Source organism: Lytechinus pictus, chromosome 9 (genome assembly GCF_037042905.1).
Source record: "Lytechinus pictus isolate F3 Inbred chromosome 9, Lp3.0, whole genome shotgun sequence".
Classification (NCBI taxonomy): Eukaryota; Metazoa; Echinodermata; class Echinoidea; order Temnopleuroida; family Toxopneustidae; genus Lytechinus; species Lytechinus pictus.
In genome coordinates this window covers 15,755,532-15,782,558 of record NC_087253.1, presented here as the reverse complement: position 1 = coordinate 15,782,558, position 27,027 = coordinate 15,755,532, and the positions used below count along the sequence as shown (strand labels likewise).

Genomic DNA, 27,027 nt, shown 5'->3' with positions numbered 1-27,027 from the left:
CTTGGAGTAATGACCGATAGTAAGTTAAATCGGAATTTTCATGTTCAAAATCTTGCCAAGTTACTTGCCAAAAACTTTTATGCTTTGCGAAAAATGAGCTTTTATCTCGATTCAAATATTTTTTATCTAATGTACAAAATAATTATTTAACCTAACTTTGATTATTCATGCTCTGTATGGGGTAATTGTTCAGCTAAAAACAAACAGATACTTACACGCTTACAAGAAAGGGCTGCAATGCTCGTAATAAAATTGTTATAAAATACCAAAGGGTTAGATTTCATCAAGTCACTAAAATGAAAGTCCTTTGAACAAAGAAGAGGTTATTTTTAGCATTACTGATGTATAAATGTATTTATGGATTTGCTCCCACCAGAATGTGCAATAACATTGAAATTAACTTTGATAGGCATGGTTTTAATACAAGATCTGCCGATTCTCTTAATGTAATCTTGCCAAAACCTAATTTAGAATGTTTCAAACATGGTTTTATGCATGCGGGAGGTAAGCTATGTAACTCCTTGCCATGAAAAAATCAGCATCTGTACCATTTTTTAAGCACCTGTATAAGAAATATTTTTTTTTAAATTTACGTATCTTTACCAATGTAAACGTCCAGCTGCATTTATTTTTGGTATCTCCTATTTTTTTTCGTGCAATAATTTGTATAGCGCGGACCTGGACATCGCAAGCTTCGTCTCCCATTTACAAAAGTTATCCTTGTACATTTAAGAATGAGTATTGTGCGGATTGTTGTTATTCATGATTGTGTGTTGACAGTTTATGAGTGTTTAGGGGGGGGGGGTGTTAAGCGATGATTGATTGTGGGTGAAGGTGTGTTGGGTGTAAGGGTGGATGGATATATGCGTAGTGTGTGCTCCTCTATGGGTCACGAAGTTTGCAAGTGGTTCCAGGTTCCTCATCGCTTTTTGTTTTTAACTTGTAATAATTTTAAATGAATTGCGTAATTATACGAATTGCCTGTGTCATTCTTCTTTTGTTTAGGTTATTGCAGCTGGTCGGATTCTTTTATTTGGTTTGATCTTTTCAATTAAGTCTAACCTTTTCAAGACCTTGATGCAAAATACTGATCTTGTGTTTTCCTGAATAAAATATATTTCAATAAAATAAATGAAAACATGCATATGCATGCACGATTCGTAGTGCAAAAAAAGGTTTCACTAAAAATGTACGTCATTTTGATCCAGAGAAATTTGACAAGCAAAAAAATAATAATAAAAATAAATTAAACCGTTCGACCAAAAAATGAAGGTCATTTTGCATTTCTTAAATTTTTTTCACACTTACCAGAATTCCAGGGGTGCTGCATACAGGGAATGATACACCCAACACGTACCCCTGGGGAAATCACCCCCCCCCCCCCGCTTCTCAGGGCCATGAGTTCATGCGCAATTCGTGATCACCTGACAATCGATTTAGCGGAAACCCGACTCCACCCTGACTCTAAACACTGTGACAAAGAGCCTGAGATCGGAGACTAACATCTCTCATCACTTTCACCAGTTCACTCACTTGGATAAGGAGCAGTACTACACATGCTACACACCAGCTTTACACCATCAACGATCATGGTCAAGTTCAGGTTTCTGTAATGCGAACTGCGGTGAGTACGCTCCGTGCACTCGCACATGTTTTGTACGGTTACTGCTGTGTCACCTCAAAGCATAATACATGTCTGTGATATGTCCATATCACAGATAAATATAATAGTGTTAATAATTTTACAGAGAGCGGGAGGCCATGGTGATGGTATAGGATAGTTACACCCTCAAGAAGTATATCACAGACAATTGTCCTATAGCTGCTCTGTAAACATGTAGCTATATGGACTATTATTTCATATCCCATGCATGCAAGCATGGCCACACCAGTGAAGTGCCCCCGTGCCTGGGAAGTGCCCTGGTTGTATAAAGAGAGCAATGACCTTATAGCTTGTTCCCCCATGGTGACTTGGTGGATATATTATAAATCATTGCATATGAGAGCCGCAGCTTATTTGTGCACAATACGTGACGGCCTGGATATATGGCCAGAACTAATGACGGCATGCAAGACGGCTACATCTTTTGTAAAACAAGTATATGGGAGAGTTTCGTGAACTGCATTGTCACAGAGTTTGTAAGACTAAGAGAAAGTCTGTGTTACCCGACAATTAATTGCCATAGGAACTGAGCTTCTCAGCAAATCAAAATCAAAGTTGCCAAATCCGACCACTTGTCGGACGTATTAATATCGTTCTGTATCTTTGCATGCACCCCGGCATGCACCTTAAATTGTGGTGTTTACTCAGATTAGTAGATTAACAATTATATAAGTGTTATTACAACACCTTTTGTTGTTGTTCATTTTACATTCTTTGGTGTTGTGCAACATGAACACTGTGCATGGTCATCAACGGACACGAACTAGTATGGTTTTAACACCGGGTTTTAACACCAAAGCTCTTTAAGTGTGCAGTCTTACAAAGTGTAGTTAACTTCCCATGACTTTAACCAACGTAACACGTTCACGACGAAGTTTATTTTTTCTTGTTGATATAGAGGGTTAATGCAGCATTGTTTATGCATAATACTAACTACTACATGCGATTAAGAGTATCCTGAAAGTTTCGTCCTATGCCATGTCTGGGATATTATATGCCTATTTAAAAAAAGAGCCGTTTACCACATTTTTAAAACAACTTTACTTCCGAATGTAGGCTTACCACAGTGGCGGATCCAGAGGGGGGGGGGGGGCACATCCGACCCTTGCTCCCCCTTTGAGAGTCATTTTTTAAATGTAGCTCTTTAATTCACAAGTGTGCCCCCTTGAGAGACACTGAAAGTGTTTTTAATGGAAATGAATGCACAAGTGATGGCCTTTTTCTTCTTCTTTTTTTGCTCGTCAAGTTTTACGAGGAATAAAAGGACTATCATTTTTAGTTAGAAGATTTTTTTTGTTTTGCTTGTCAAAATTTCGTAGGGAAATTGTGCCCCCCACCCTTGGAAAATCCTGAATCCGCCCCTGGCCTACCATAAATATTATTTCGCATCTTTCAAATTATGTAACTTAATATTGTTGTTGGTGTTTTTTTTTTATAATTTATCCGACAATGATTTCAAACTACGGATATAATTTGAGATTTACACACATTTACGGTTACTCAGGGCTGAAAAATAATTTTATCTCGATAAATAGAATAAATTTCACCGATCAAAACGCCGATAATATTAAATCTGATAAAAAAAATAAGGAAGTTTTTTAATGTTAATTATTTATCAATATTTTGAGATAAAATTAAGGGAAATGCACGTTGTCATGATTATACATTAGGTGGGCTGATGATGTCACCTCCCCAATTTCCTTATTTCTCATGTTGCATGTATAGATTTTTCTTATTTTCATACATGTGCGTATATGGTTTTTCTTGTAACAAAATAAATTACACCAATGATTGTCTTACGCATTACATTAGTAGTCAGTCAATTCGTTTCATTTTTAGAGGACAACATTTGGAGGGGAAAATATGATATACAATGAAATAAAAACGAAATATAGGGCATCAGCTTGTCCATTGCATCTTCATGAAGGCATGCATGGAACCATTCACCGAAATAGAGCAAAACTGTGTTGTCTTTGTTATTGCTAGTCCGATTTTGATAAAATTTTCAATGTTTTGTTTGTCTGATTTTTACTATATCTGTTCAATTCACATTATTTTCATCCAGAGACCCCCCTTTTAATAATGCTCTACAATCATTGTAGTTAACAAATTGGAAATGGGGATAACAGATGATCGATTTAAAGTTTGAATTGTATATCGGTTTCGACTTTTGTGTTAAAAATTAATTATTTTGTCATGGTATTTTAGCCTCTTCATGCATTCACAGTTCACAAATTCACTTCCTGATAACAAATTAGTCCGGCAGCCCAGGAGGTTTATTCAACCGAAAGCCGGACAAGCAAATGACCCCATAGCTGGATGACATGGACCCTGAAGTTTACAAAAATGCATTGCTGCCGGGTTCTATCTGTGGTCTTCCCTCCGAAATGACGTAATATATGACGTCACTACAAAATGGCCCTATTTCACCATTTTTTAGACATTCTACACATAGCATGAAGTCAAGGGGAAATATCTCAGCTAAATCATGCTTGTTTTGTATGAAACTTTCAAAATATATTGTTCAAATAGTGCACAAGAGATATGCAAAATTTCACGAACAGAAATTATTGTTTACATATGCAAATTACGTAATGAAATTTGCATATCATTAGTTTGGGAGATTTCTTGCATCAAAAATTGTCGAAAATCAAATCAGAAATTTATTTTCTTTTTTAATGTACTTTATTTAATATATTTCCTCTCAAGCATAATATCATTCTCTTTATCTATATCTCTACTTTTAGAAAATATATGCCAGTAATTGGAAATAACATTATAGACTGTGATTTCAGCCCCCTTTTCAATATGATGCGCACATAGAAATCGTGCGTTTTTGGCCTATTTTCACCATATAGCTGAGGTGTGCGAACGATATGCGTACTTTATTGATGTTTCCTGCATTTTGCATAATATTTAATCTTCCAAACAACATATTTTCATCTCCACTATATCTCTGCTGATAAATAAATGATTTCAGCAAAGATTGATTGCCCACTGGGCAGTCTATAGGCTTCGTTTTCAGCCCAGTTTTCAACAATGAACCTATACCATGTATGACTGCATTATTGTAGTCGAGTCGGAAATGGGAGTTCCTTTGCACCATCATAATATATTTTTCACTCAACGTTTTTGTATTTAGTTAATGAATATTGATCTTCCCTTTGCAAAATCGTGTCCAACGGGGTTCAATATTGATATCTTTGGCGGTCCTCTTGGTTTTTTTTTAATGAAAAGTTATTATTTTCATATTTTTTGCACAGAGTGTGACAATGGGACAATCTTAAATGAATACGCATTTCACTATGATTCGGATAGTAGAAATCGATTGAATTCGTTTTCTGGACAGCTAATATATTTTGAAATAAAATTCATCCCGAAATTGCCATGATTTTGGTCAAAAATTTGCATGTGCATTGATATCTATCTGTTCAATCATTAACATCAACAACTATTGCACAATATCAGCATTCGACACGAAAGAGGACATGATATACCGATAATACTGAAACGCTTCATGACAGTATGTATGTCTAAATTTGCTTAGTTAAAGGGCAAATACCATATATTACTCGATATTGCGATAAAATGACACCAAAAAGCAACCTCTGTGACAGTATAATTTTTGTCTATCAGCTACATTATAAAGAAATGAGGGCGCAGTAAAGCCTACCCCCCCCCCCCCCTTATGGGACCGCCGGAGTCCCCCATCCTTTTTTCGTATTTTGCCCATTTCTTGGAAAATTCTACATTTTTGGAGCCCCATTGAAAAGAAAAGACGTTTCTGCTTTGCAGTAAAGGCATTTTTACTGTTGTTTAACCACTTAGGGATAAAAGAGTAGAGTTTTCTCTATCTGCTACATATAAAGAAGTGCTGGTACAGCAAAGCCTATCCCCTCTGGGGACTGCCAAAGTTACCCACCCTTTTTACGTATTTTATCCATTTACGGGAAAATATGCTAATCTGGAGCCCCGATTGAGGCAAAAAACGTTTCTGATATGGAATAAAGCCACTTTCATTCTTTTGAAACTCCATGGAGATAAAAGAGTAGAGTTTCCTCTATCTGCTACATATAAAAAAGTGCTAGCATATTGAAGCATACCCCCTTAAGGGAGCGTCGAAATCACCCACCCCTTTTTCATATTTCACCTATTTATGGGAAAATGTGCTATTTTCGAGCCCCCATTGAGGCAAAAAGTGTTGCTGCTATGTAGTAAGGCCACCTTTATTATTTTTAAACTATATGGAGACGAAAGAGTAGAGTTTTCTCTATCTGCTACATATAAAGGAGTGCTGATACAGCAAAGCCTACCCCCTCTGGGGACTGCTGAAGTTATCCGCCCCTTTTACGTATTTTGCCCATTAATGGGAAAATATGCTATTTTGGAGCCCCGATTGAGGCAAAAACGTTTCTGATATGGAATTAAGCCACTTTCATTCTTTTGAAACTATGCGGATACGAAAGAGTAGAGTTTCCTCTATCTGCTACATATAAAAAAGTGCTAGCATATTGAAGCATACCCCCTTAAGGGAGCGTCGAAATCACCCACCCCTTTTTCATATTTCACCTATTTATGGGAAAATGTGCTATTTTCGAGCCCCCATTGAGGCAAAAAGTGTTGCTGCCATGTAGTAAGGCCACCTTTATTGTTTTTAAACTATATGGAGACGAAAGGCTAGAGTTTCCTCTATCTGCTACATATAAAGGAGTGCTGATACAGCAAAGCCTACCCCCTCTTGGGACTGCTGAAGTTATCCGCCCCTTTTACGTATTTTGCCCATTAATGGGAAAATATGCTATTTTCGAGCCCCCATTGAGGCAAAAAAGTGCTTCTGCTATGTCGTAAAACCACTTTTATTGCTTTTAAACTATGTGGATACGAAAAAGTCGACATTCCTCTATTTTCTACATATAGAAAAGTGCTGGCATATTTAAGCATACCCCCTAAGGGGGTCGTCGAAATCACCTACCCCTTTTCCATAATTCACCTATTTATGAGAAAATGTGCTATTTTCGAGCCCCCATTGAGGCAAAAGGTGTTTCTGCTATGTAGTAAAGCCACTTTTATTGGTTTGAAACCATATGGAGACAAAAGAGTAGAGTTTCCTCTATCTGCTACATATTAAGAAGTGCTGGTACAGCAAAGCCTACCCCCTCTCGGGACTGCCGAATTTACCCGCCCCTTTACGTATTTTGCAAATTTATGGGAAAATATGCTATTTTCGAGCCCCCATTGAAGCAAAACGTGTTTCTGCTATGAAATAAAACCAATTTTATTGCTTTTAAACTATGTGGATTCGAAAGAGTCGAGTTTCCTCTATCTGCTACATATAAAGAGGTGCTGGCATTTTAAAGCATACCCTCTTAGGGGGTCGTCGAAATCCCTACCCCTTTTCCATGTTTTACCTATTTATGGGAAAATGCTATTTTCGAGCCCCCATTGAGGCAAAAAGTGTTGCTGCTATGTTGTAAGGCAAATTTTTATTGTTTTTAAACTATATGGAGACGAAAGAGTAGATTTTCCTCTATCTGCTACATCTAAAGAAGTGTTGGCATATTGGAGCATATGCCCTTAGGGGGTCGTCGAAATCCCCCACCCCTTTTCCATATTTTACCTATTTATGGGAAAATGCTATTTTCGAGCCCCCATTGAGGCAAAAAATGTTTCTGCTATATAGTAAAGCCAGTTTTATTCTTTTGAAACTACGTGGAATTAAATGAGTAGGCTTTCTTCTACCTGCTGCTAAAAAGTGGTTGCACAGCAAAGCCTATCCCCTCTGGGGGTTCCCAAAGTCACCCACCCCTTTTCCATATTTTTTCCAATATATGGGAAAATCTGCCAATCTTGGAGCCTCTGAAGAATGAAGAAGTCGATATGCCAGCACTCTTTTTACTCTTTTTTATGTAGCTGATAGAAAAAAAGCCTATTCTTTTATTTCCAAGTGGTTTCCAAAATCAAAACTAGCATAACTATATAGCAGAAATGACCCTTTGCCTGAATAGGGGCTCAAACACTGCACTTTTTCCAATAAAGAGGGAAAATAGACGTAAAAGTTGGAAGAGTTCGGCAGCCCCTGAAGGGGGAAGGCTTCATTGTGCTACCACATCTTTATATGTAACTGATAAAGAAGATCATACTTTGTCATCTCTTTGTGCTTACAAAACAAAAACAAGGGCTTTACTGCAAGGCAGAAACACCTTTTGCCTCAATGGTTCTCCAAAATGACGAATTTTCCGAGAAATTGGCAAAATACAAAAAAGGATTGGGTGACTTTGGCAGCCCCCTGAGGGGTAGACTTTGCTATGCCCTAACTTCTTTATATGTAGCCGATAGAGAAAAACTTACTCTTTTGTCTCTTAGTGATTTAAAAGAAAAAAATACATACACAAAACAAAATTTTGCCACATTGGGGGCTCCGAAAAGCACGATATCATAATAGTCAAGCTACGGATAAGGGTGTGGTATGTAACCTTCTACTGGCTCTTGTGGGACTATGCTTTAAGGTGCCCGAAAGTAATTGCATGCAAAATGAAAACGCAGAGCAATGCCTCGATCCTCTATCTTTTTCAAGAGATTTCATTATTATAAAAGTTGCTTTGTGTAGAAAATGCCTTTTACCCTCATACACATGATACAAGTAATACATACCTTTCTATCGATCGCTAAGCACGTTACATGACTTTTCTGCATGTTAGGCACATCAACAAATGCGATGCAAGATAAAACAGATAGATGTCAATGCACATGATTATTTTGGTTCAATTATATTTATAAATTCTTGTTGTTTTTTTCAAAATATATTATTACAGAAAACAATTTCAACCGATTTCTACTATCCAAATCATACTGAAATGCGTATTTATTTAAGATTGTCCCATTGTCAGACTCTGACAAATAATTGATTTTCATTAAAAAAAACTCCAAGAAGGCCGCAAAAGATATCAATTTTGAACCCCGTTGGACACGATTTTGCAAAGAGAACATCAAGATTCATTAACTAGACACTTCAGGCAAATACAAAAACGTTGAGTGAAAAATATTTTGATGGTAGACAGGAACCCCCTTTTCCGATTTGACTACAACGATGCAGTCATACATGGTATAGGTTCGTTGTTGAAAACTAGGCTGAAAACGTAGCCTATAGACTGCCCAGTGGGCAATCAATCTTTGCTGAAGTCATTTATTTATTAGCAGAGACGTAATAAAGATGAAAATATGTTGTTTGGAAGATTAAATATCATGCAAAATGCAGGAAACATCAATAAAGTAGGCATATCGTTCGCACACCTCAGCTATATGATAAAAATAGGCCAAAAACGCATGATTTCTATGTGCGCATCATATTGAAAAGGGGGCTGAAATCACAGTCTATAATGTTATTTCCAATTATTGGCATATATTTTCTAAAAGTAGAGATATAGATAAAGGGAATAATATTATGCTTGAGAGGAAATATATTAAATAAAGTACATTAAAAAAGAAAATAAAATTTCTGATTCGATTTTCGACAATTTTTGATGCAAGAAATCTCCCAAACTAATGATATGCAAATTTCATTACGTAATTTGCATATGTAAACAATAATTCCTGTTCGTGAAATTTTGCATATCTCTTGTGCACTATTTGAACAATATATTTTGAAAGTTTCATACAAAACAAGCATGATTTAGCTGAGATATTTCCCCTTGACTTCATGCTATGTGTAGAATGTCTAAAAAATGGTGAAATAGGGCCATTTTGTAGTGACGTCATATATTACGTCATTTCGGAGGGAAGACCACGGATAGAACCCGGCAGCAATGCATTTTTGTAAACTTCAGGGTCCATGCCATCCAGCTATGGGGTCATTTGCTTGTCCGGCTTTCGGTTGAATAAACCTCCTGGGCTGCCGGACTAAATGTAGTATAAGTTCCATTGCACTTTAAAGGGTGTGCTCAAGGTTACTACCATTCTACTTAAAATACGGTGGAAGGGAACCATTATGACAATTTCCCAAGGATGATATTCAAACCATTAGCCTTTATCACCAGAAATTGTATACAGCTATGCACAAAGACGTAAAATTATCATCTGATTTTTTTTTGCATTGTCAGCCCCACACTTTCTGCTCGTGCACCCCCCCCCCCACACACACACACTTTAGAAATCGTTTCGCGGCCCATGCCCTAAGCCGAATACGTCCCTATGCAAAGAGCACGTCTGTCACATTCATTGTGTCCTCTTTTGAGCACCATGATCACAATTAATCCTTCATCGGATGAATGGTTTTTCAAAATGATAACATATATTATCACAATTTACAATTACTGTAAAAGGAAGGAATTGAATTGATAACATCTTACATCGAAACATTCGTCAATATGCTTTGTACTTTGTACCCTTTTAATCTTGTTGAGATAATGAAGCTAGGGGTCACAAAGCCATACTAAAATATCTGTGCAAGAGCAATACAACGTATACTGGTATGAACAACGGCGAAATGTTAATTTTTAATACAATAAAACGTTAATGCAACAGTCTCGTCAAACATGTCAAATTGGGACTATTTCTGCCGAGACATGCTAGAGGTGGCTTTGAGAAACATGTTGATTTGCTAGGAGTGCATCTTGGAATACAATGTGTGACAGTGTAAGAATTAGCCTGCGATTGCGAAAGTGATTCTAGTTTGTTAACGATTGCTTCATGTAAACCAGGCTCTAACTGATGTTCCTCTCTGACAGTCTTGCGGTATCTTGCTTTATCTTCTGAAGAATTTATTTTGATGTAAAATTAGAGGGTTCGAACACTATACTCAAGATGGGCGCACACACAAATCGTGTAGATCTTTACATATGTCATGCATTTGTTACGAAATGGATTTGATAATCTCCGTTTAAAGTCATTCATCAATAGCATTTTCATAGATTTTGGCGGTATCGACTCTTAAAAAGTCACATGATCACCGATTTTTCAACACCACAAGCTTGAAAGTTTGCTTTATTTACACAGTCATCTAAAGAACAATACCCTTTTTTCTCGTTATATTAGCGTTTTTTTAAATCATGATTAAAGTTTCTGTTTAAATATGGAAATCGACATTGAACACACCATTGGTCGAATAGATTTCTTTATTGCCAAGATATTCGAATCGGGTAGGGCCACCTTACATTCCTTATTTATATTTCTTCTGCAGATACAGCAAACTAGCTAACAGATTTTAGACACTTGGAAAATTGCTAAGCACCACAAACTTTTGATAGCTATGGCTTCTACATTTTGCTTCTTCCTGGTCTTCGTCGTCGTCATACTCCAAGTCATGGTTCCAACTGCCTGGTCAACGACGTCGTCCAGCGATCAGTTCATATATCCCAATGTCTTCAATGATCCTCAGCGTGATTCCCTGATCGAGGGGACATTTCCTGAAGGATTCATCTGGGGTGTTGGGTCATCTGCCTACCAGATCGAAGGGGCGTGGGACGAAGATGGAAAAGGTAAAGACTCCACCTAGCTGTGGTCCGATGCGGTTGCATCCTATAAAACATAAACGAGAAGAAAAAAAAGCTATATCAACATAAGTGCAATGTATGCGCTTGAATGTAGATTTAAATGCCTGGGTCCCGTTGCATCAAAGTTACCATTATATGGTAAATTTGGCATCCAATGGTAACTAAGATATTAACGATGCTCAGCAGCCAATACAAATAAAGGATTTCAAGGAAGTTATAATTGGATGGCAGAGTTACCATAATAGTCAGGCAACGGGGCCTAGTACTAGTGTAATCGAATAATCGGCATCAATTTGTTCAGCTAAAAAATATAGGTTCACCCTTCAATGTTGTCTTTACACACCTTGCATCCGTTTCGTAAGAGACAACAGACACTTAATAGTTTCCCTGACACTATGCAGACATGGTTCCCGTAACACAAAGGTCACCGATTAATCGTAGGTACGCTTGATTTTCATGATATATTGTACATTGCAGTCAGGGTTCGGTACTTGGTCCTTTGTTATTTTTAATCTATGTCAATGACATCATTTACTCATCAAATGTGTTTTTGTATTCTCTGTTTGCTGATGACACAAGTTTACTATTGTCTAATAGAAACGTTGCTACTCTTATTTCAGTTGCAAATGTAGAAATTAAAAAGTTACTTGCATGGTTCTGTTGTAATAAACTTTTGCTAAATGTTAAGAAAACTAAATGTATTATTTTTCGATCACGAGGCAAAATTATTCCAGACGTTGTCAATATTCTTGATGTTGGGGGCCACAATGTTGCTCGTAGTGAGCATATTCAATTTCTAGGAGTAATTATTGATGAGCATTTGACTTGGAAACCCCATTTCGAATCAGTGTGTACAAAGGTTTCTCGAGGTGTAGGTGTTATATGTAGGTTAAGGTGTGTTTTACCTGGGTCTATTCTAAGAATCTTATACACCAGCATTGTGCTTCCCTATCTGACTTACTGCAATGTTGCATGGGGTAATACTTTTAAGATTTACATTGACAAACTAAAAGTTTTACAAAAGAAAATCATAAGGGCCTTATGCATCACCAATTCGACTTTCAGACACCCTAGTAAACCTTCATTCCTTCAGCTAAAATTGCTCCCTTTTGACGAGTTAGTTGCATTTAATTGTCTGATTTTCATGTTTAATCTTCATTTTTGCCCCCAAATTTGCCAACTAAAAGACTTATTTCCCCTTAACTCTCAGATACACAATTACAATACACGTCAATGTTCTACGGTATTTGCAAAGCTTTGTGTTACCTGCCATGGTCTGTGCAAACAACATGAAGACAAATTCCACGCAAATATGAAAGTGCAGAAAATTTAGCAGTCTATACATTTCGGCTATTAACCATTTTGACTGGAGCGTATATGCTCGATTCTATGGTTCCGTTTTTCACACATATGGGACTACTAATAGAAACAGATGTAATCAAATATAATTTAAGCAATCTAACGCAATTTGATTTTCAACCAATTGGAAGCGCCATTTTAAAACTTGCGCTTGGTGTTTAGATGAAAAGGCGGTCTGTTCTGCCAGAGTCCATGACGTCAAGAATGTTATGATGTATGGTGTCTCGTTCAGTCTGTAAGAAACAATGGGAAGTTCTTGATTCAACGAAGGACGATATATTTAAGAACACAGTAAATGTATAGAAAATGCCAGTAAAATGAAAAAGAAAAACTTCAAGGTCCTGGTCGAAAATTGGTGGACCAGAACAGCAATTTTGTCCTAATCTTCGGAGCTGATGAATAATTGCAAAAATGTTGCTTGATACACAACTTAAAGAATTCTTGGTTGTACTTGTTCATTGCATGAAGAGCATTTGACAATTCATTTTCTATTTTCTTGAATCCGTCTATCTTCGTGGAAGCATAAACTCCCTAATGACAGTAAAGCAATGCATCCAAGACGTCTTTTTAATTCCCATCCATCCATAGGTCCGTCAATTTGGGACACGTTTAGCCACACACCTGGTAAGATCCAAAACGACGCCAATGGCGACGTGGCTTGTGATAGTTATCATCGATATGCAGAAGACATCAGTCTGATCTCTGGCCTAGGAGTCACCCATTACCGGTTCTCAATATCCTGGTCCAGGATCTTTCCCAATGGTTTTGTCGATGAGGTATAAAAGAATCATGAATGTATTCTTGTTCATTTTTATCTTCTTTTAATTCTTTTATTTCGCCTTGTGCTTCTTCTTCTACTGGCTGCTACTACTAGTATGCTTATTATTCTATTTCCTCTTCTTCCGATAAGTATGATCTTCTTTTCATATTCTTTCACCTCCTCCCATCATCCTGGCCAAGCTACATATCTTCCCAATAATTGTCCACTCTTTCTTCTCCATGATATGATCTCTTTGTCCTCTTGAGAATTTCCTAATTTGTTCACCTAAATCGGCGGATGAGGGAATTTAGTTAACCTGTCTTGATCTGTCAAATGTTTATTCGGCAAAAGTCAGAGACATATGAGAGAGACTCTGATTGGTATGGTAGGAAAGCTAGTTATTTTTTAAATTTTCTTGTTCGTGCAAATGTTTATTCGGCAAAAGTCAGAGACATATGAGAGAGACTCTGATTGGTATGGTAGGAAAGCTAGTTATTTTTTAAATTTTATTGTTCGTGCAGCGCAGGGGACTCCTCACATCTTACAGCCGTCTACACACAATATGAAGATCGAGGCTGGGTCGTACACGAGCGTCCCTTACTCACAATATGGACGATGTTCTTTCGTGGTATTGTTTTTTTTACAGTTTCTTAAAATTGGGATTTGTCGGCCCATTTGTATGGGTCAAATCTGGATGAAAATTAAAAAAACAATAACGGCAGATTCTACTTGTGTTGATCATGTTACGGCAAACAACTTGTTTTTACCTTATCCTTTTACTTTTACTACCATACAGGTGAATCCCGCAGGGCTACAGTACTACCACCGTGTGATCGATGCGCTCCTTGTTGCCAACATCCAGCCTGCAGTAACCCTTTATCACTTCGACCTTCCCCAGAGGTTGCAAGATCTTGGTGGATGGCAGAATGAGATGATGATGGTCTATTTCAACGACTACGCTGACTTCTGTTTCAAGGAGTTCGGTTCAAAAGTGGGTAAAGGGTTCGGCCCGTTTCATCTATAGTTACAACTATTGTAACCTATTATATGGACACCTTCTTTGTTATTATTATTGGTTAACATGTTTTATTTCGGCAATGAAATGTACATCAAATTGGTACAATGTAGTATAGCACAACAATGAAGATAACGCCGCTATGTCTAATATGCTGCTAAACTTCTCAGCTGGGATGTAACACGCAAGTCGTCTGAGCAGATTGCTTAATGGTGGATTTTGGATCTAAAAATAATTTTGCTCCTAGTAAGATTTGGTGAAGTAACTTGGACAGCTACTAAGTCTTAAATGAAACATTCCTAACATGGGTCTGAAGTCAACTTTTTAAGGCATATACAATTTTCGGAAAGAATTTAAAAGTTTGTTCTCGTAAATATGGCAGTGAGAAGATGTTTTAATATTACGTTAATAGCAGGTATACTAAGTATTTATCCATCATAAAGGAGATTTTTAGGGGTGCATTCGGAGGATATTATGCATTTGCTCTTCAGTCTGTTCTACCTGTTCTACCTCCATGGTTCTACCAAGTGTACATGATTTATACCTGATAGAAAGCAGGCCAGATAACTAAAACCAACTAGGACACATGGGCCTGTGCCTTATCTGATTTATTATTGGATCAAAGTTAAAATGTGGTTCTTTCCTACCAAGTTTATGTGTCTGAACAATTTATATTTGGGGGAAAAGCATGGCCAGATATTTGAAACCATCTATGACACACTTCTACCTATGCCTTATTTATTTTATTGTATTTTTTGCATCAAGGTTAAGATGTGGTTCACCATCAACCAAGCACTCTGCGAGTCCGAACTAGGTTACGAGGTGGGTATCTTTCCTCCAGGAAGCACACACCCGGGATACGGCGTGTATCGGGTAATCCACACCATGCTCAAAGCACACGGGCGGGCATGGCATACCTACGATCGCAAATACCGCAAGGAGCAAGGAGGCGTGATATCGATTAACATCGAGGGTTTGTGGTTCGAGCCGTTGACGGAGGCACGAGCCGATGCCGATGCTGCAGAAAGAGCAAGGCAGTTGAGGATCGGTCTCGTAGCGAATCCAATATTCGGCAACGGTAAGTTCATCAAGGGTGATGTTTCATAAAGCTGTTCGTACGCCAGGCACGACTTGACCCACAACTGCCAACCCTTTCATGGGAGCTAAATGAAATCTAATAACTATTTGGAGTATACAATTTACCACACGAAAGGGTGACCAGTAAACTATGGCCCGTATTCTGAAGTCGGGTTTAAGTTAAACTCCGGTTTAAAGTTGTGGTTTAAGTATGGATAGCATATTGTTATATAAATTACTAACAGTAGAGATATCATATTTCAGCTCATTTGGCTCTCAGATCATTCATAATTGTCTAGGAAGTATAAAAAGATGATTGTCTTCACCATCGATGAATCAGGAAAGAGCACAGTAAACATAGAAAACATACAACTTAATTACAATTTTGACACTTTTGGCTTCCCATAATTCTGGCACAGAGTTGGACCATGGTCCAAGTTGAACCTGACTTCAGAATACAGGCCTTAGTGCAACTTGCGATCAGCTTTATGGAGCTCGGCAAACTAGGCAGCAATCGATGATAAAGTAACCACCCATGTCTCCGCCCTTTAGTGTTCATACACTATGTTTACGTCTATGGTAGACGAACATGTACCTATTTGGTCCATTCTGTATATTTCAATCTCAAAATTTCTCAGTTATGGAAGATACGGTAAAGAAAGAAATCAGTAAGGCTGGTCTGAACGAAGAGGATGCTGAAGAGAGAAAAGTGTAAGAGAGGATGTTATCATGGCGCACTTCGTAAGAGAGAAAGAGCTGACTGAAATAAATCATGATTTAAAAAAGAATGATGAATAAATTCGACTGTATGAGACACAGAAATAATGTTAACTCTAGACTTGATACAAATTTTCATATTCTTCTAAGTTCTAATTATTTCAGGGACTGTCCAGTTTCTGCTTAAATGCCAACAAAACCGACTCTAGCTGACCGATGTTATTTAAGTCATTATAGTATATTTGATCGGTGTTTAGTCAGGTTTGCCGGTGTGACCTTGCATAAGCCACGTCTCGAAGTTTTTTTTTGTGGAAATGTTAACGAGGCCTGAACTAGTACACGAAACCATTAGCAGAAGGCATACCATGTTCACATTGCGAGTGTAAAATCCATTGTAAAACCATCGGAATAGAGTCATTTGCCAATAGGAAATTCAGAGGACGTGACCACTACGAATCACTTGCACTGATTCCATTCGTTTGATGACAATTGCCATAAGTTTAACTGTTATGCAAAATGGTGCTTAGTTGTAGATCATAAGTGAGGAAAAGGTCTTGTGTCATAAAGCTATGTTCGTTATACTTGACTTTCCATACGATTTGTGACCTTCTCTCGTGCTAGATGTATCCATATGTAGCTGAATTAGCACTTTATTAACATCTTTCAGTCGTCTATAAAGTCATGCGTAACTTTACGAACTGCTTTATGAAACATCCCCTGGGAACTAAATCCACTGCCTCTATTATATTTGATTTTTTCAGGGGACTATCCGGCTGTAATTAAGGACTATGTAGGTAATCGAAGTCTAGCACAGGGTCTCACTGCATCAAGACTCCCCAGCTTTACAGAAGAAGAGAAGAGATTGCTGGAAGGTACTGCTGACTTCTACGCCCTAAATCATTACACATCCCTGTAAGTATACAATTATTTGGTTAATATTACAGTCACATCAATGAAACGACTCCAAACCGACCGATGGTATGTCATTGGTAACAAAGTAATAGATGTGATCGGCCTTGAGTCGGTTTCGTTGGTGTGACTGTAACCGAAGTCGACTCCAAAACCGACCGATATTATGTTATTGGTAATAACGTAATAGATTTGATCGGACTTGAGTCGGTTTCGTTGGTATGACCGTGACAGAATGCCCCTTTGAAATACGGTCGACATGAGACCGTTTGTTCGGTTTCGATCACACATTTTCAGGCTGACGTAAGCTGAGATCGCCATTGATCTTTCCAGGACGAATTACAAAGGCAGTAAAAATTACCACAGTGGTAGACGTTTTATCCGACAAGTCCTGTTTTATCCGACAGTTACCATAGTAACAGTGCTTCTCAGTCAAACAACGTCAAGGAAGGTTGTCAGATCTGACAACTAGTTAGATAAAAATGTTTATGAAGCGCTTCCTGGATTCCGCTGCACCTGCGGCCAGACGCATTGCATTTTGGTGATCCGAGTTACGTTGCAGGGGTGATTGCGAATGACATGAAGTTAATCACAACAGTTGTTCAAATCACAATCATACGATTGGACATGAAACCGTGCGAACGCTCTCATAAGATAAATTGTACTAATCGTACTTGTGACTTGCAAGCGTCGATTACAAAATTCCAGTACTATTTGAACGACTTTTGATTCCTTGCCAGAGTTCACACAGAGAGCATGCCGCCAAAGAAAGTGAATTGTTAGTTAGTGCATTGTGCTCTTCCTGCAGTGTATATGTGACGCCTTATTTTAACCCATCGACATGATGATGACTATACCATGTTCAGATTTCTTTCAAAGGATGAATGTAAATGTATATATATACTCTGCTGCGTGAACCAGTTAACGTCTAGTTCTGCAATTGTCGCAAATATGACACCTTTTCAGGTGTTGTCGAAATTTATCCGATGCTATATCATGTCATTGAAACTAAGTGGTCCATGTTCAACGCACGAAGAATTTGGAAGTCCAAACTTACGGTGTACACTGTAATCAGCAAGGAGCCTTGTTTTAGACGAGGAATTATCCTACAAGTGTTGACAACTATTTCTCTACCGTGGAGTTTAAGAGTGTTGCGCCTGTGAATAAACATTTTCGATTTTAGGATGAGGACAACTCGCATTGACGTATTGGGGAAAAAAGTATTATTAAGCCTATGCATGCCGTTTCCATCTCAACGCTGATTCATCCCAAGAACAGTCGTAAAAACCGTAGGACCGACAAAACCATCTGCCATATAGAACTGAAGCTCTTACTGTCACAATCATGCCAAGACAAATTTTATTTCTTTTTTTTTATTCTGCAGGTATGTAAAGCACAAAAACCCGTCAGAGATGAAGATACCATCAATAGATGATGACATTGGAGTGGAGTTATCTCAGGATGACGCGTGGCCGCAAGCATCGCTATCATGGCTAAAGGTGAACAAAATAACAATCATTTGCGTTTATGAGACATGGTAGCTCCCTCTGTAGCTCTGTAATATAAACGAAGCATTTAACCCTTAATTAGAAAATCAGACAACGGATGCAGTTACCATTTGAAGACCAAGACTGATGAAATGCAGAGTTTATTGCAGAATCGAATGGACACTGTAGGAAATAGAATCCCAAGTTATTTTGATAATTTGAAAGCGATATGGCGGACATATAACACACAAGCATACCGGAGATGAGTTTTGTTTAGCGATCAATCGCTAAATGGACTGACCAATCAGGATGTTATACGTGCATTTGGTTCAAAATACTGACCAGGAACCAATAAGAAGTGTTTTTTCATATTTGCTATTCATCGTTACGCTTTGTACGTGTTACGGGACCCAGGTGCTTCGGATTGCAAATGACAACGATTGAGTCAAATAACGTGAGTTGTAGTATAAGAAACCGAAGGCGACCGTCAGGTATGCCACGTGTATTTGTCAGGAGCCTCAATCGCCAGTGGGTGAATTTTCATAATCCTATAATCATGGCTGCCGGTTATTTACTTTTATATCCTACATAGAGTAAATCCTGTATAGTGATTGGTTCAAGTAGCATCATGTGACCTAATATATTTCAACTATGATGTTGCGTGACGTCAGACCTCGATATATTTTTGGATATATCGAGGTCTGACGTCATTATTTCGCAAAACTGGATATCTAGCTAAACTCTCGGGCGCACCGGCCAGCGCACTCTCTCTCCCGGGCAAGTCCAGCGATGCGTCGGCGCAGGCACTAATCTGCGTTCCGCTGAGCGCGGTGGCTCGGAGAAAAGTAGGTAATTCAACTCAAGTAATCGGACTTTGCAAGCTCAACACATAGATTTTGGTTGTAAATTATCAAAAGTAGGATATCAAACAAATATACCAGGCGTTTCATTCGAAAGCATAGTGGAAATTATTAATCCTCGGTTGGACTGGCAAAACTACTATATTTCCCTCGGGGCTTCGCCCCTGGGGAAAAATAGTAATTGCCAGACCAACCTCGGATAAATAATTCCACTATACTTTCTCAAAGCCTTATATATTTGTTTAATATATCCATCTGACGGACATTACATGTATTCCATTCAATTCCTACACTTGTATCATCTATTTCATCTCACATTCCAGGTCGTGCCATGGGGCATGAGACGTGTTTTAGCGTGGATCAAGGAAACATACGGTGACGTGCCGATATACATCACAGAGAACGGTGTCTCGGAATCGAGCAGTCCTAGGAACTTGAACGATGACGTCAGATCGAAGTATATTCGCGCTTACCTGAACGAGGCCCTCAAAGGTCTGTTCCAGTTCTCTATCAGATTTTATCTCAGTTGTTACACGAAGGGTGTTTGATGTAAAAAAATGAAGTTACAACTTGACCGCAAACATGGCAAAAGCAATAGAGGCCTGCTGTTCTTTATTGTAATCATAACCTATAAAGTTTTAAATAAGTATAATATACAAGTATAAGTAACTATTCTAAACGTTTTCGAACATTTCAAAAATGGTGCGCGGTATCGAAAATTAATATCCATAATTAGATTTTGCCTCTTATGCACCACTGTCAGTAAAAAAAAGTTCTATGTATATCCATGGATGATTTCACGTGTGCTCATTGGTTCTAAATTACTTCAAAAATATATATCCCGTTTGTAATTAGGCTTATGTAAGCATACCAACCTTAGTAACGAGGTAGAAACCTCAAAGGGCTCAATATAAATAGTATTCAATTTAATTGAATCGGGAATATTGTGCAAGGGACTGTAGGATTTTGGTAGACCTACCTGACTTGTTAAACCATCATGTCAAGCGCTGGTTTCTCACTCAGTTCATTAGCAATAATGTAAATCATTCTTGAAACATTCCTTTATATACCTGCCTTTCTGACAAATGGTCACATAATATTTCCAAACTCCCGGGATACCTGGAAACACAGGCCCGTATTCTGAAATCAGGTTTAACTTAGACCATGGTCTATCTCTGTGCTAAAATTATGGGAAGCCAAAAGTGTCAAAATTTTTATTAAGCTGTATGGTTCTTATGTTTACTGTGCTCTTTCCTGATTCATCGATGGTGAAGACAATCATCTATTTATAATTCCTACACAATTATGAATGATTTGAGAGCCAAATGAGCTGAAATATGATATCTCTACCATTGGTGATTTATGTAACAATTGACTATCCATACTTAAACCACAACTTTAAACCTGAGTTTAAGTTAAACCCGACTTCAGAATACGGGCCAGAGTCTTTGAAAAAAGCGCCAAGACAGAGTCACCGTGCCTTTAAAATTTGGCCATCGGCCTGTGTGAGTAGTCACCTTTTGAACTTAACTACCAGAACAGGCTAGCCATGTAATACCGGGGTAATATAATGTAACGCTTAGAAACAATGTATTAAAAACTATAATCATTACCATGCTTTTAATTCACAGCTCATCACCTAGATGGTGTCAATCTACGTGGCTACTTTGCGTGGTCCTTGATAGATAACTTCGAATGGGTTGAAGGATACGATGCCCGCTTTGGCTTGCACCACGTAGACTTTACTGATCCTCAGCGACCAAGGACGGCAAAGACATCTGCAAAGACCTACGCAGCGATTGTGAACGACAATGGCTTCAAGCCGAAGGAGACCGGTGCCAAGGATGAGTTGTGACCTAGAGACAATTTTAACTTAACCGATCCTCAACGGCCAAGGACGACAAAGACATCTGCCAAGACCTACGCGAAGACCTGCGCAACAATTGTGAAGAACAATGGCTTCAAGCCGAAATAGACCGATTCCAAGGATGGGTTATGAACAAGAGACAACTTTGGCCACTTTTGCCACCAAAGCATTAAGATTGAATAAGACGTACTATACATATTCGTAATTACTATACGACAGCGTTCATTTATTAATTGCCTAAGTGTGTGATATTTCTAAATGACACCTAAGTCATGTTGCAGTTTGTTTACATTTCATTACATGTAAGTTTTTGAGACAGATGAGGGTTTTAATTTGTACGTTATCAATTGTCTAATTGTCATGATTGTACTGCCTAAATGTCATTGAATTGAAGCAATATACTTTGGCGATGTTCCTGAGTGTATTATAGAATGGATGGGAAAATCCCTGCAATCTGATTGGTTGAGAGCTATGCAAGAATTTTTACTGGGCTGCATGAACGATATCCACTGTAAACAAGCTATCGTCCTAAAAGGTAATTGTGATGTCATCGCACATGTACTGTTACGCTTGTTTACGTCAAAATTTTGAATTTTCGATCAAGGCAGAATGAATCAAATAAAGGATGCAAAATGATCTGTAAGTACAAATACGTTACCGTAATTGTCATAGGGATTAAAACTGCCTGCATACTCGTTAGTTGAGAAGTCCAGACATACGATCTAACGTTTATAGATCTACTGCCCTGGGCTGGCTGTGCACAGCCAAATCTCCACTGCGGGCCCAGGCAGCCGTAGGCACTGGCCACCGGCGCGGCCCGGGCATACACACACAGCTATTGGAGGTCTGAGGCTGCCTCATAGATCTAGTCAATGCAAAGCTGTATCTGGCATTTTGGGTATAATGATGCCTTTGTGCAAACATATTATCAAGTTAGGCATACATATTTATGTTTTCCAGGGTTATCAAAGGGTCTGCAGTACATTTTGGAATTTTCATGCATCCGGTAAAAAATCATGCGTCCGGTAAAAAAAATCATGCGTCCAGTAAATATTTTCATGCGTCCAGTAAATTGAATTTACTGGACGCATGAAATTATCATGCATCCGGTAAATCATTAATTTTTGTGGTTTATTCAATAAAATGTTTCCATTCTATAAAACAGATGATGCATGGGTTTCTTTCGTGGGTCAGTGGAACTGTGTGCACGCGGTAACTTTGGCATTATGGTCTAAACCATGCCAAAGTTACCTTGTGCACACAGTTCCTACTGACCCACTCTAACCCATGCATCATTTGTATACTAAATCATGTATTTTTTATTTTATTGTGCACAGCTTGGGATTGATAATGCCATTAACATTTTCATTTTCCAATAATAACGAGAATTGTTTTGAGACTCATTGAAGGTCCGCGGCTGAAATTGTACCCCAGACTGTCACTGGTACTTCTCGATCATCCACTTATGCTAAAACAATCGTCGCCAGGAAGAAAATACAGATCAGTCGCAAAAGTGGTTTACGGTACGCCATATGTGGAAAGTCCTAGTAGGGACTAAGAAAAATGGATTGAGGTAGAAGTGAAACGAAGAGACGAGAAAGTGAAGGTGAGAATGTGGAGTATCTTTTGGAATGGAGTGTAGTCATTAGAAGGAGTGTACTGATTTGATTTGATTTTATTCGTCAAGAATATCACAGGAGATTACAATGACATTGAAGAATACCTTGACAGGATAGCCCATGAAAGCCGAAAGGCTTATTTCCAATGGGGTCCTTTAGTTAGTATAAAACATTAACATATTGTAACAAAATGTATAAACTACGACAAGTATTGGAATATGGAGAAAAATAATAATGACATACATACATATACATCAGTCAAATAATATGCAAACATCTGAAGCAAACAACAATCTTCCTAATATATGAAACAATATTATATTTTAACTTACCCTACATTATCTACAATACTAGAAACCAACTGTACAAAATGTGTGATTTTTACTGGTAATACTGCTCTCGAGTAGCTTCCAGTTTAATGCACTCTTAAATTGAGAAAATATTTTATCTGCTTTTACTTGGTTTAATAGGAAGAGCATTCCAAGATTGGATGCCATTAAAATAAAAAGTGTTCCCTATATGTCCTTCACGTTTTGGTAATACAAAATTAAAATTACTATTTCGAGTATCGTACTTACGGATATTTGATACACGGGTGAAATTATTTGCTATATAATGATCTAATGTATCCGAATAGAATATTTTATGCACGTGGTGTAATACTAATTTTTGTGATCTGTGATCTACATGAAGTAATCCTGCCTTTTCAAGTTCATTACATCCGACATGTGCTCTTGGTCCTAAAACATTTATGTATCTCACAATTTTATTTTTAATTATTCTTAGCTTTTTCTTATCCGTAACACCCAGACTACCGTACCAAGCCGCATTAGCATAATCGTGTGTATATCTTAACTTTCGTTTTGAACGAAATAAAATGCTTTCTGTTTTCCCAACGTGTAAACTAAGCTTGTTGTCAGACATCCATTCAATGCAATTTTCCAAATCTGCACTAAGTTTTTTATCAATCTTGGGATTTGTATATGAATATAGCAAGGCACTATCATCAGCATATAAAATTAATTTAGATTCGTTAATACAAGTACACATATCATTGATGTAAGACAAAAAGAATGGGGCCTAAAATGCTTCCTTGAGGGACTCCGCATTTAATAGGCAGTGAATCAGAAAGAACCGTCTGCATGGTAACTACTTGATGGCGGTTAGATAAATATGATCTAAACCATGTCACACATGCAGAGTCTTAACCCATCACTTCTAATTTCTTTAAAAGTATGTAATGATTTACAGTATCAAAGGCTTTTTGTAAGTCTAGGAGAACCATTCCAACCATGCGCCCATGTGAAATTTCGTTCCTGATAAAATCTGTTAAATGTATTAAACAAGTTTCAGTGGAATATCCGTTACGAAAGCCGGACTGAAATTTATATATTAACTTGGTTTCTTGAAAGTATTTCTCCACTTGAGCATGAACAGATTTTTCCAAGTTTTTCGACACTACACTTAATACACTTATAGGCCTATAATTACTAACGTCAGTTTTGTCTTTCTTTTTTATGTAGCGGGGTAACTTTTGCAAATTTCGGATCATCAGGAAAGGTAGAAGACATAAGAGATAAATTAATAACATAATTCAAAGGTTTGTACAAATTTCTTGCCCCATCTTTTAAAAATCTTGCAGGTATCATATCTAGACCAGTACTTTTTGATATTTTCAACCTATTTAGTTCATCTAAAACAAATTTTTCTGTAACAGGGGAAAAATGAAAACTACCTTTTGAAATACCCTTTTCTTCATAAAACTTTTGAAATTGGTCTTTTTCTGCATGAAATTTGTTTGTATTTACTGGTAATTTACAAACAAGCTTGTCGGCCACAGTCGTAAAATAACGATTAAACTCATTTTCAATTTTAGCCTTATCATGACTTAATTCACCTTGCACATTAATAACCGTTTTTTGATCAGATTTCCCTTTACTTTTTAGACCTTAACCTTTCAAATTCTTCCACAATTTTCTAGAGTCATGTTTGTTTTCTTCGATTTTTTCTTGAAAATATTCGTTTTTGGCACTTCTTACCTTCCTTTGAACTAAATTCCTTAAAACTTTATATTTTCTTTCAATGTCTAAATTGCCAATGTTCCTTTTCATATTTTTGTAAGCTACATTTTTCTCTTTAATTAAAACAATAATTTCATGGTTCATCCATTTTTCAGTTGATTGCTTAATTCTTACCTCTTTCAGAGGTGCGCTCATATCTATAATTGATAAGAATATAGATTTAAAATTTGCACAAGCCATATTTACATCGTTACATTCAGTTACCAGGCTTGGACCAGTCTGATCGGGATAACTTTAAGTTGAAATTATCTACATTATAAACTTTTAATCTCCTGATGGATACAGTTCTGTGGTGCCCAAATATGGGCCTAACAATCTTCCTTGAACAATAAATTAATAAATGATCACTTATACCTAGGTCAATAACACCACTTTGACTAATATGCTCTACTTTACTACATACTATGTGATCTATCAGGGAGGAAGATGTCTGAGTTGTACGTGTGGGCAGCTTTACAAGTTGGCTTAAACCACTTAGATTAAGTATATTCTCATATTTCTGGGATAAAGGAGACTTTTTCGAAAGGCAAATATTCATGTCCCCTAAGACTATAATCTCATCATCTTTCACCAGGAAGAGCTGAGAAGCTTGAGTAGTTGGAGATATGGGAGGAAGCTGGCTTGAGTTGTAGTGATGGGAGAAGGTTGTCCAACTCAAATCAGCCTTTCTAATCTCTCGAGCTCAAGCCAGCTTTCTCTCACCTCTCCAAGACCTGGTGGAACTTCACAGACGACCTCCTGTTGCCACTGACCAAGTGCATATAATTTGGGGTGGGTCCATGAGTGTTACATACGGTTTTTTTTCTACAGCAAATAGTTTCCGCTCAGCCTGATCCTCAACGTATAACTGAAATACGCAGCTTAGAAAACCCCGCAGTCAACTCTGCACCTTGTGGGCCTCTTTTGAAACCGAAAGCAAGGTTTATAAGATCAGGCTTAGCTAAGCGGAAGATAATTCATAATTAGACAACGTTTTCCTCGGCCTCGTCGGAAGCCCATGTAGTAAGGGCAAAGGGCGGGCGTTTTGTATTACTAAAACTAACTGTTTTACACAAACTGGATAAATATGTCAACATACGTTTTTAATTAATAAGTGGTAATTATGATCAGAAAATTAATGTGAAAGCAATAAATAATTCTAGCTTTCGAACTCATGTAAGAATCGACACAGATAACAGTAATAACATATATAACGAAGGATTACGTTTCAAATGCTATCATATAGGCAATGATACCAAAAATAGTGAAATGTTTTGGCTCTATGGCTGATCCCGTGGCCAGATCTAAATACCATATTTTTGGGTTGCTCTTTTCGCGGAGCATTTACCTCTAACCGTTGCTTGTTCATTTGACCCTCCTTTCTGTTAATATTTCGTTCTCTGCATGTTGTTAACCATTCTTTAAAAAACAAACCACAAAACAATTTTTTTCCAATACTTAAGTTTTTATTATTTTATCATATATTTTATTTGTTTCCGTTTTCTTAAATGGGTAGTTACAATACAGTGTACTACTAAAGTACCTTCCCCTTAATTGGTTTGTTTTGTATTGTATATTTTTCAGTTATCTATATTATGTTGGTAATTATAGTTTGCATTGTTAGAATTTTGTATATCTTTTGTTTGGTAATAATTATTCTATAGTGATGAAAAACATTTCAGTAACTAAGAATGTTAGTTAAATGCCCTATATTTTTCCTACATTACAAATGCCACAAAAAATAACAGTGTATAAGGAAGTTAGCCAAATTAACTTAACATGTGTTATGTTAATGGTATGCGTATATGAGGTGTAATTTACCTGTCTTTGACTTGGTGTTTGTATTATTTACAAATCTACGTTATGTCTGTATGTATTTTTGTTAAATGCTTTATGACTTTCCGTCATATAATTAGACCCGTCGAATGACGAATATTGAATTTTACCTTTTATCATATCTGTTAAGATGATGTTTGAAGCCAGCATATTGGAAACGCTACCTATATAAAGATATTGTAATAAACACATGGAATTTAAACATGAATTTATATGATTTTTTCTGTAAATTTTTTTAAATATTGGTCATTTTCACGATTCATTGTGCTCAAGTTCAGACCAAGATAAAATTGTGGTTCACAGTCAGCTA

General features: G+C 37.4%; 1 protein-coding gene across 6 annotated transcripts; it reads left to right on the top strand.

Moving 5' to 3' along the window:
- The first annotated feature begins 1,393 nt into the window (after window positions 1-1,393).
- On the top strand, window positions 1,394-22,584 carry LOC129268215 (cytosolic beta-glucosidase-like). 6 transcript variants are annotated; one of them, XR_010294660.1, is made up of 10 exons: window positions 1,394-1,624; window positions 10,839-11,136; window positions 13,099-13,286; window positions 14,067-14,261; window positions 15,051-15,363; window positions 16,841-16,991; window positions 18,373-18,487; window positions 19,659-19,827; window positions 20,967-22,378; window positions 22,467-22,584. XR_010294660.1 is itself a non-coding variant. In XM_054905792.2 (9 exons), exons 2-9 carry the CDS (start codon window positions 10,908-10,910, stop codon window positions 21,188-21,190), a joined length of 1,584 nt encoding a protein of 527 aa, XP_054761767.2. In that variant the 5' UTR covers window positions 1,394-1,624; window positions 10,839-10,907; the 3' UTR covers window positions 21,191-22,584. The 6 variants fall into 6 exon arrangements, 3 of the variants coding, with proteins under 3 accessions (XP_054761767.2, XP_063960849.1, XP_063960848.1); XR_010294661.1 differs by lacking the exon at window positions 1,394-1,624 and adding an exon at window positions 10,051-10,393; XR_010294659.1 differs by lacking the exon at window positions 1,394-1,624 and adding an exon at window positions 10,089-10,294.
- Window positions 22,585-27,027: the final 4,443 nt, after the last annotated feature.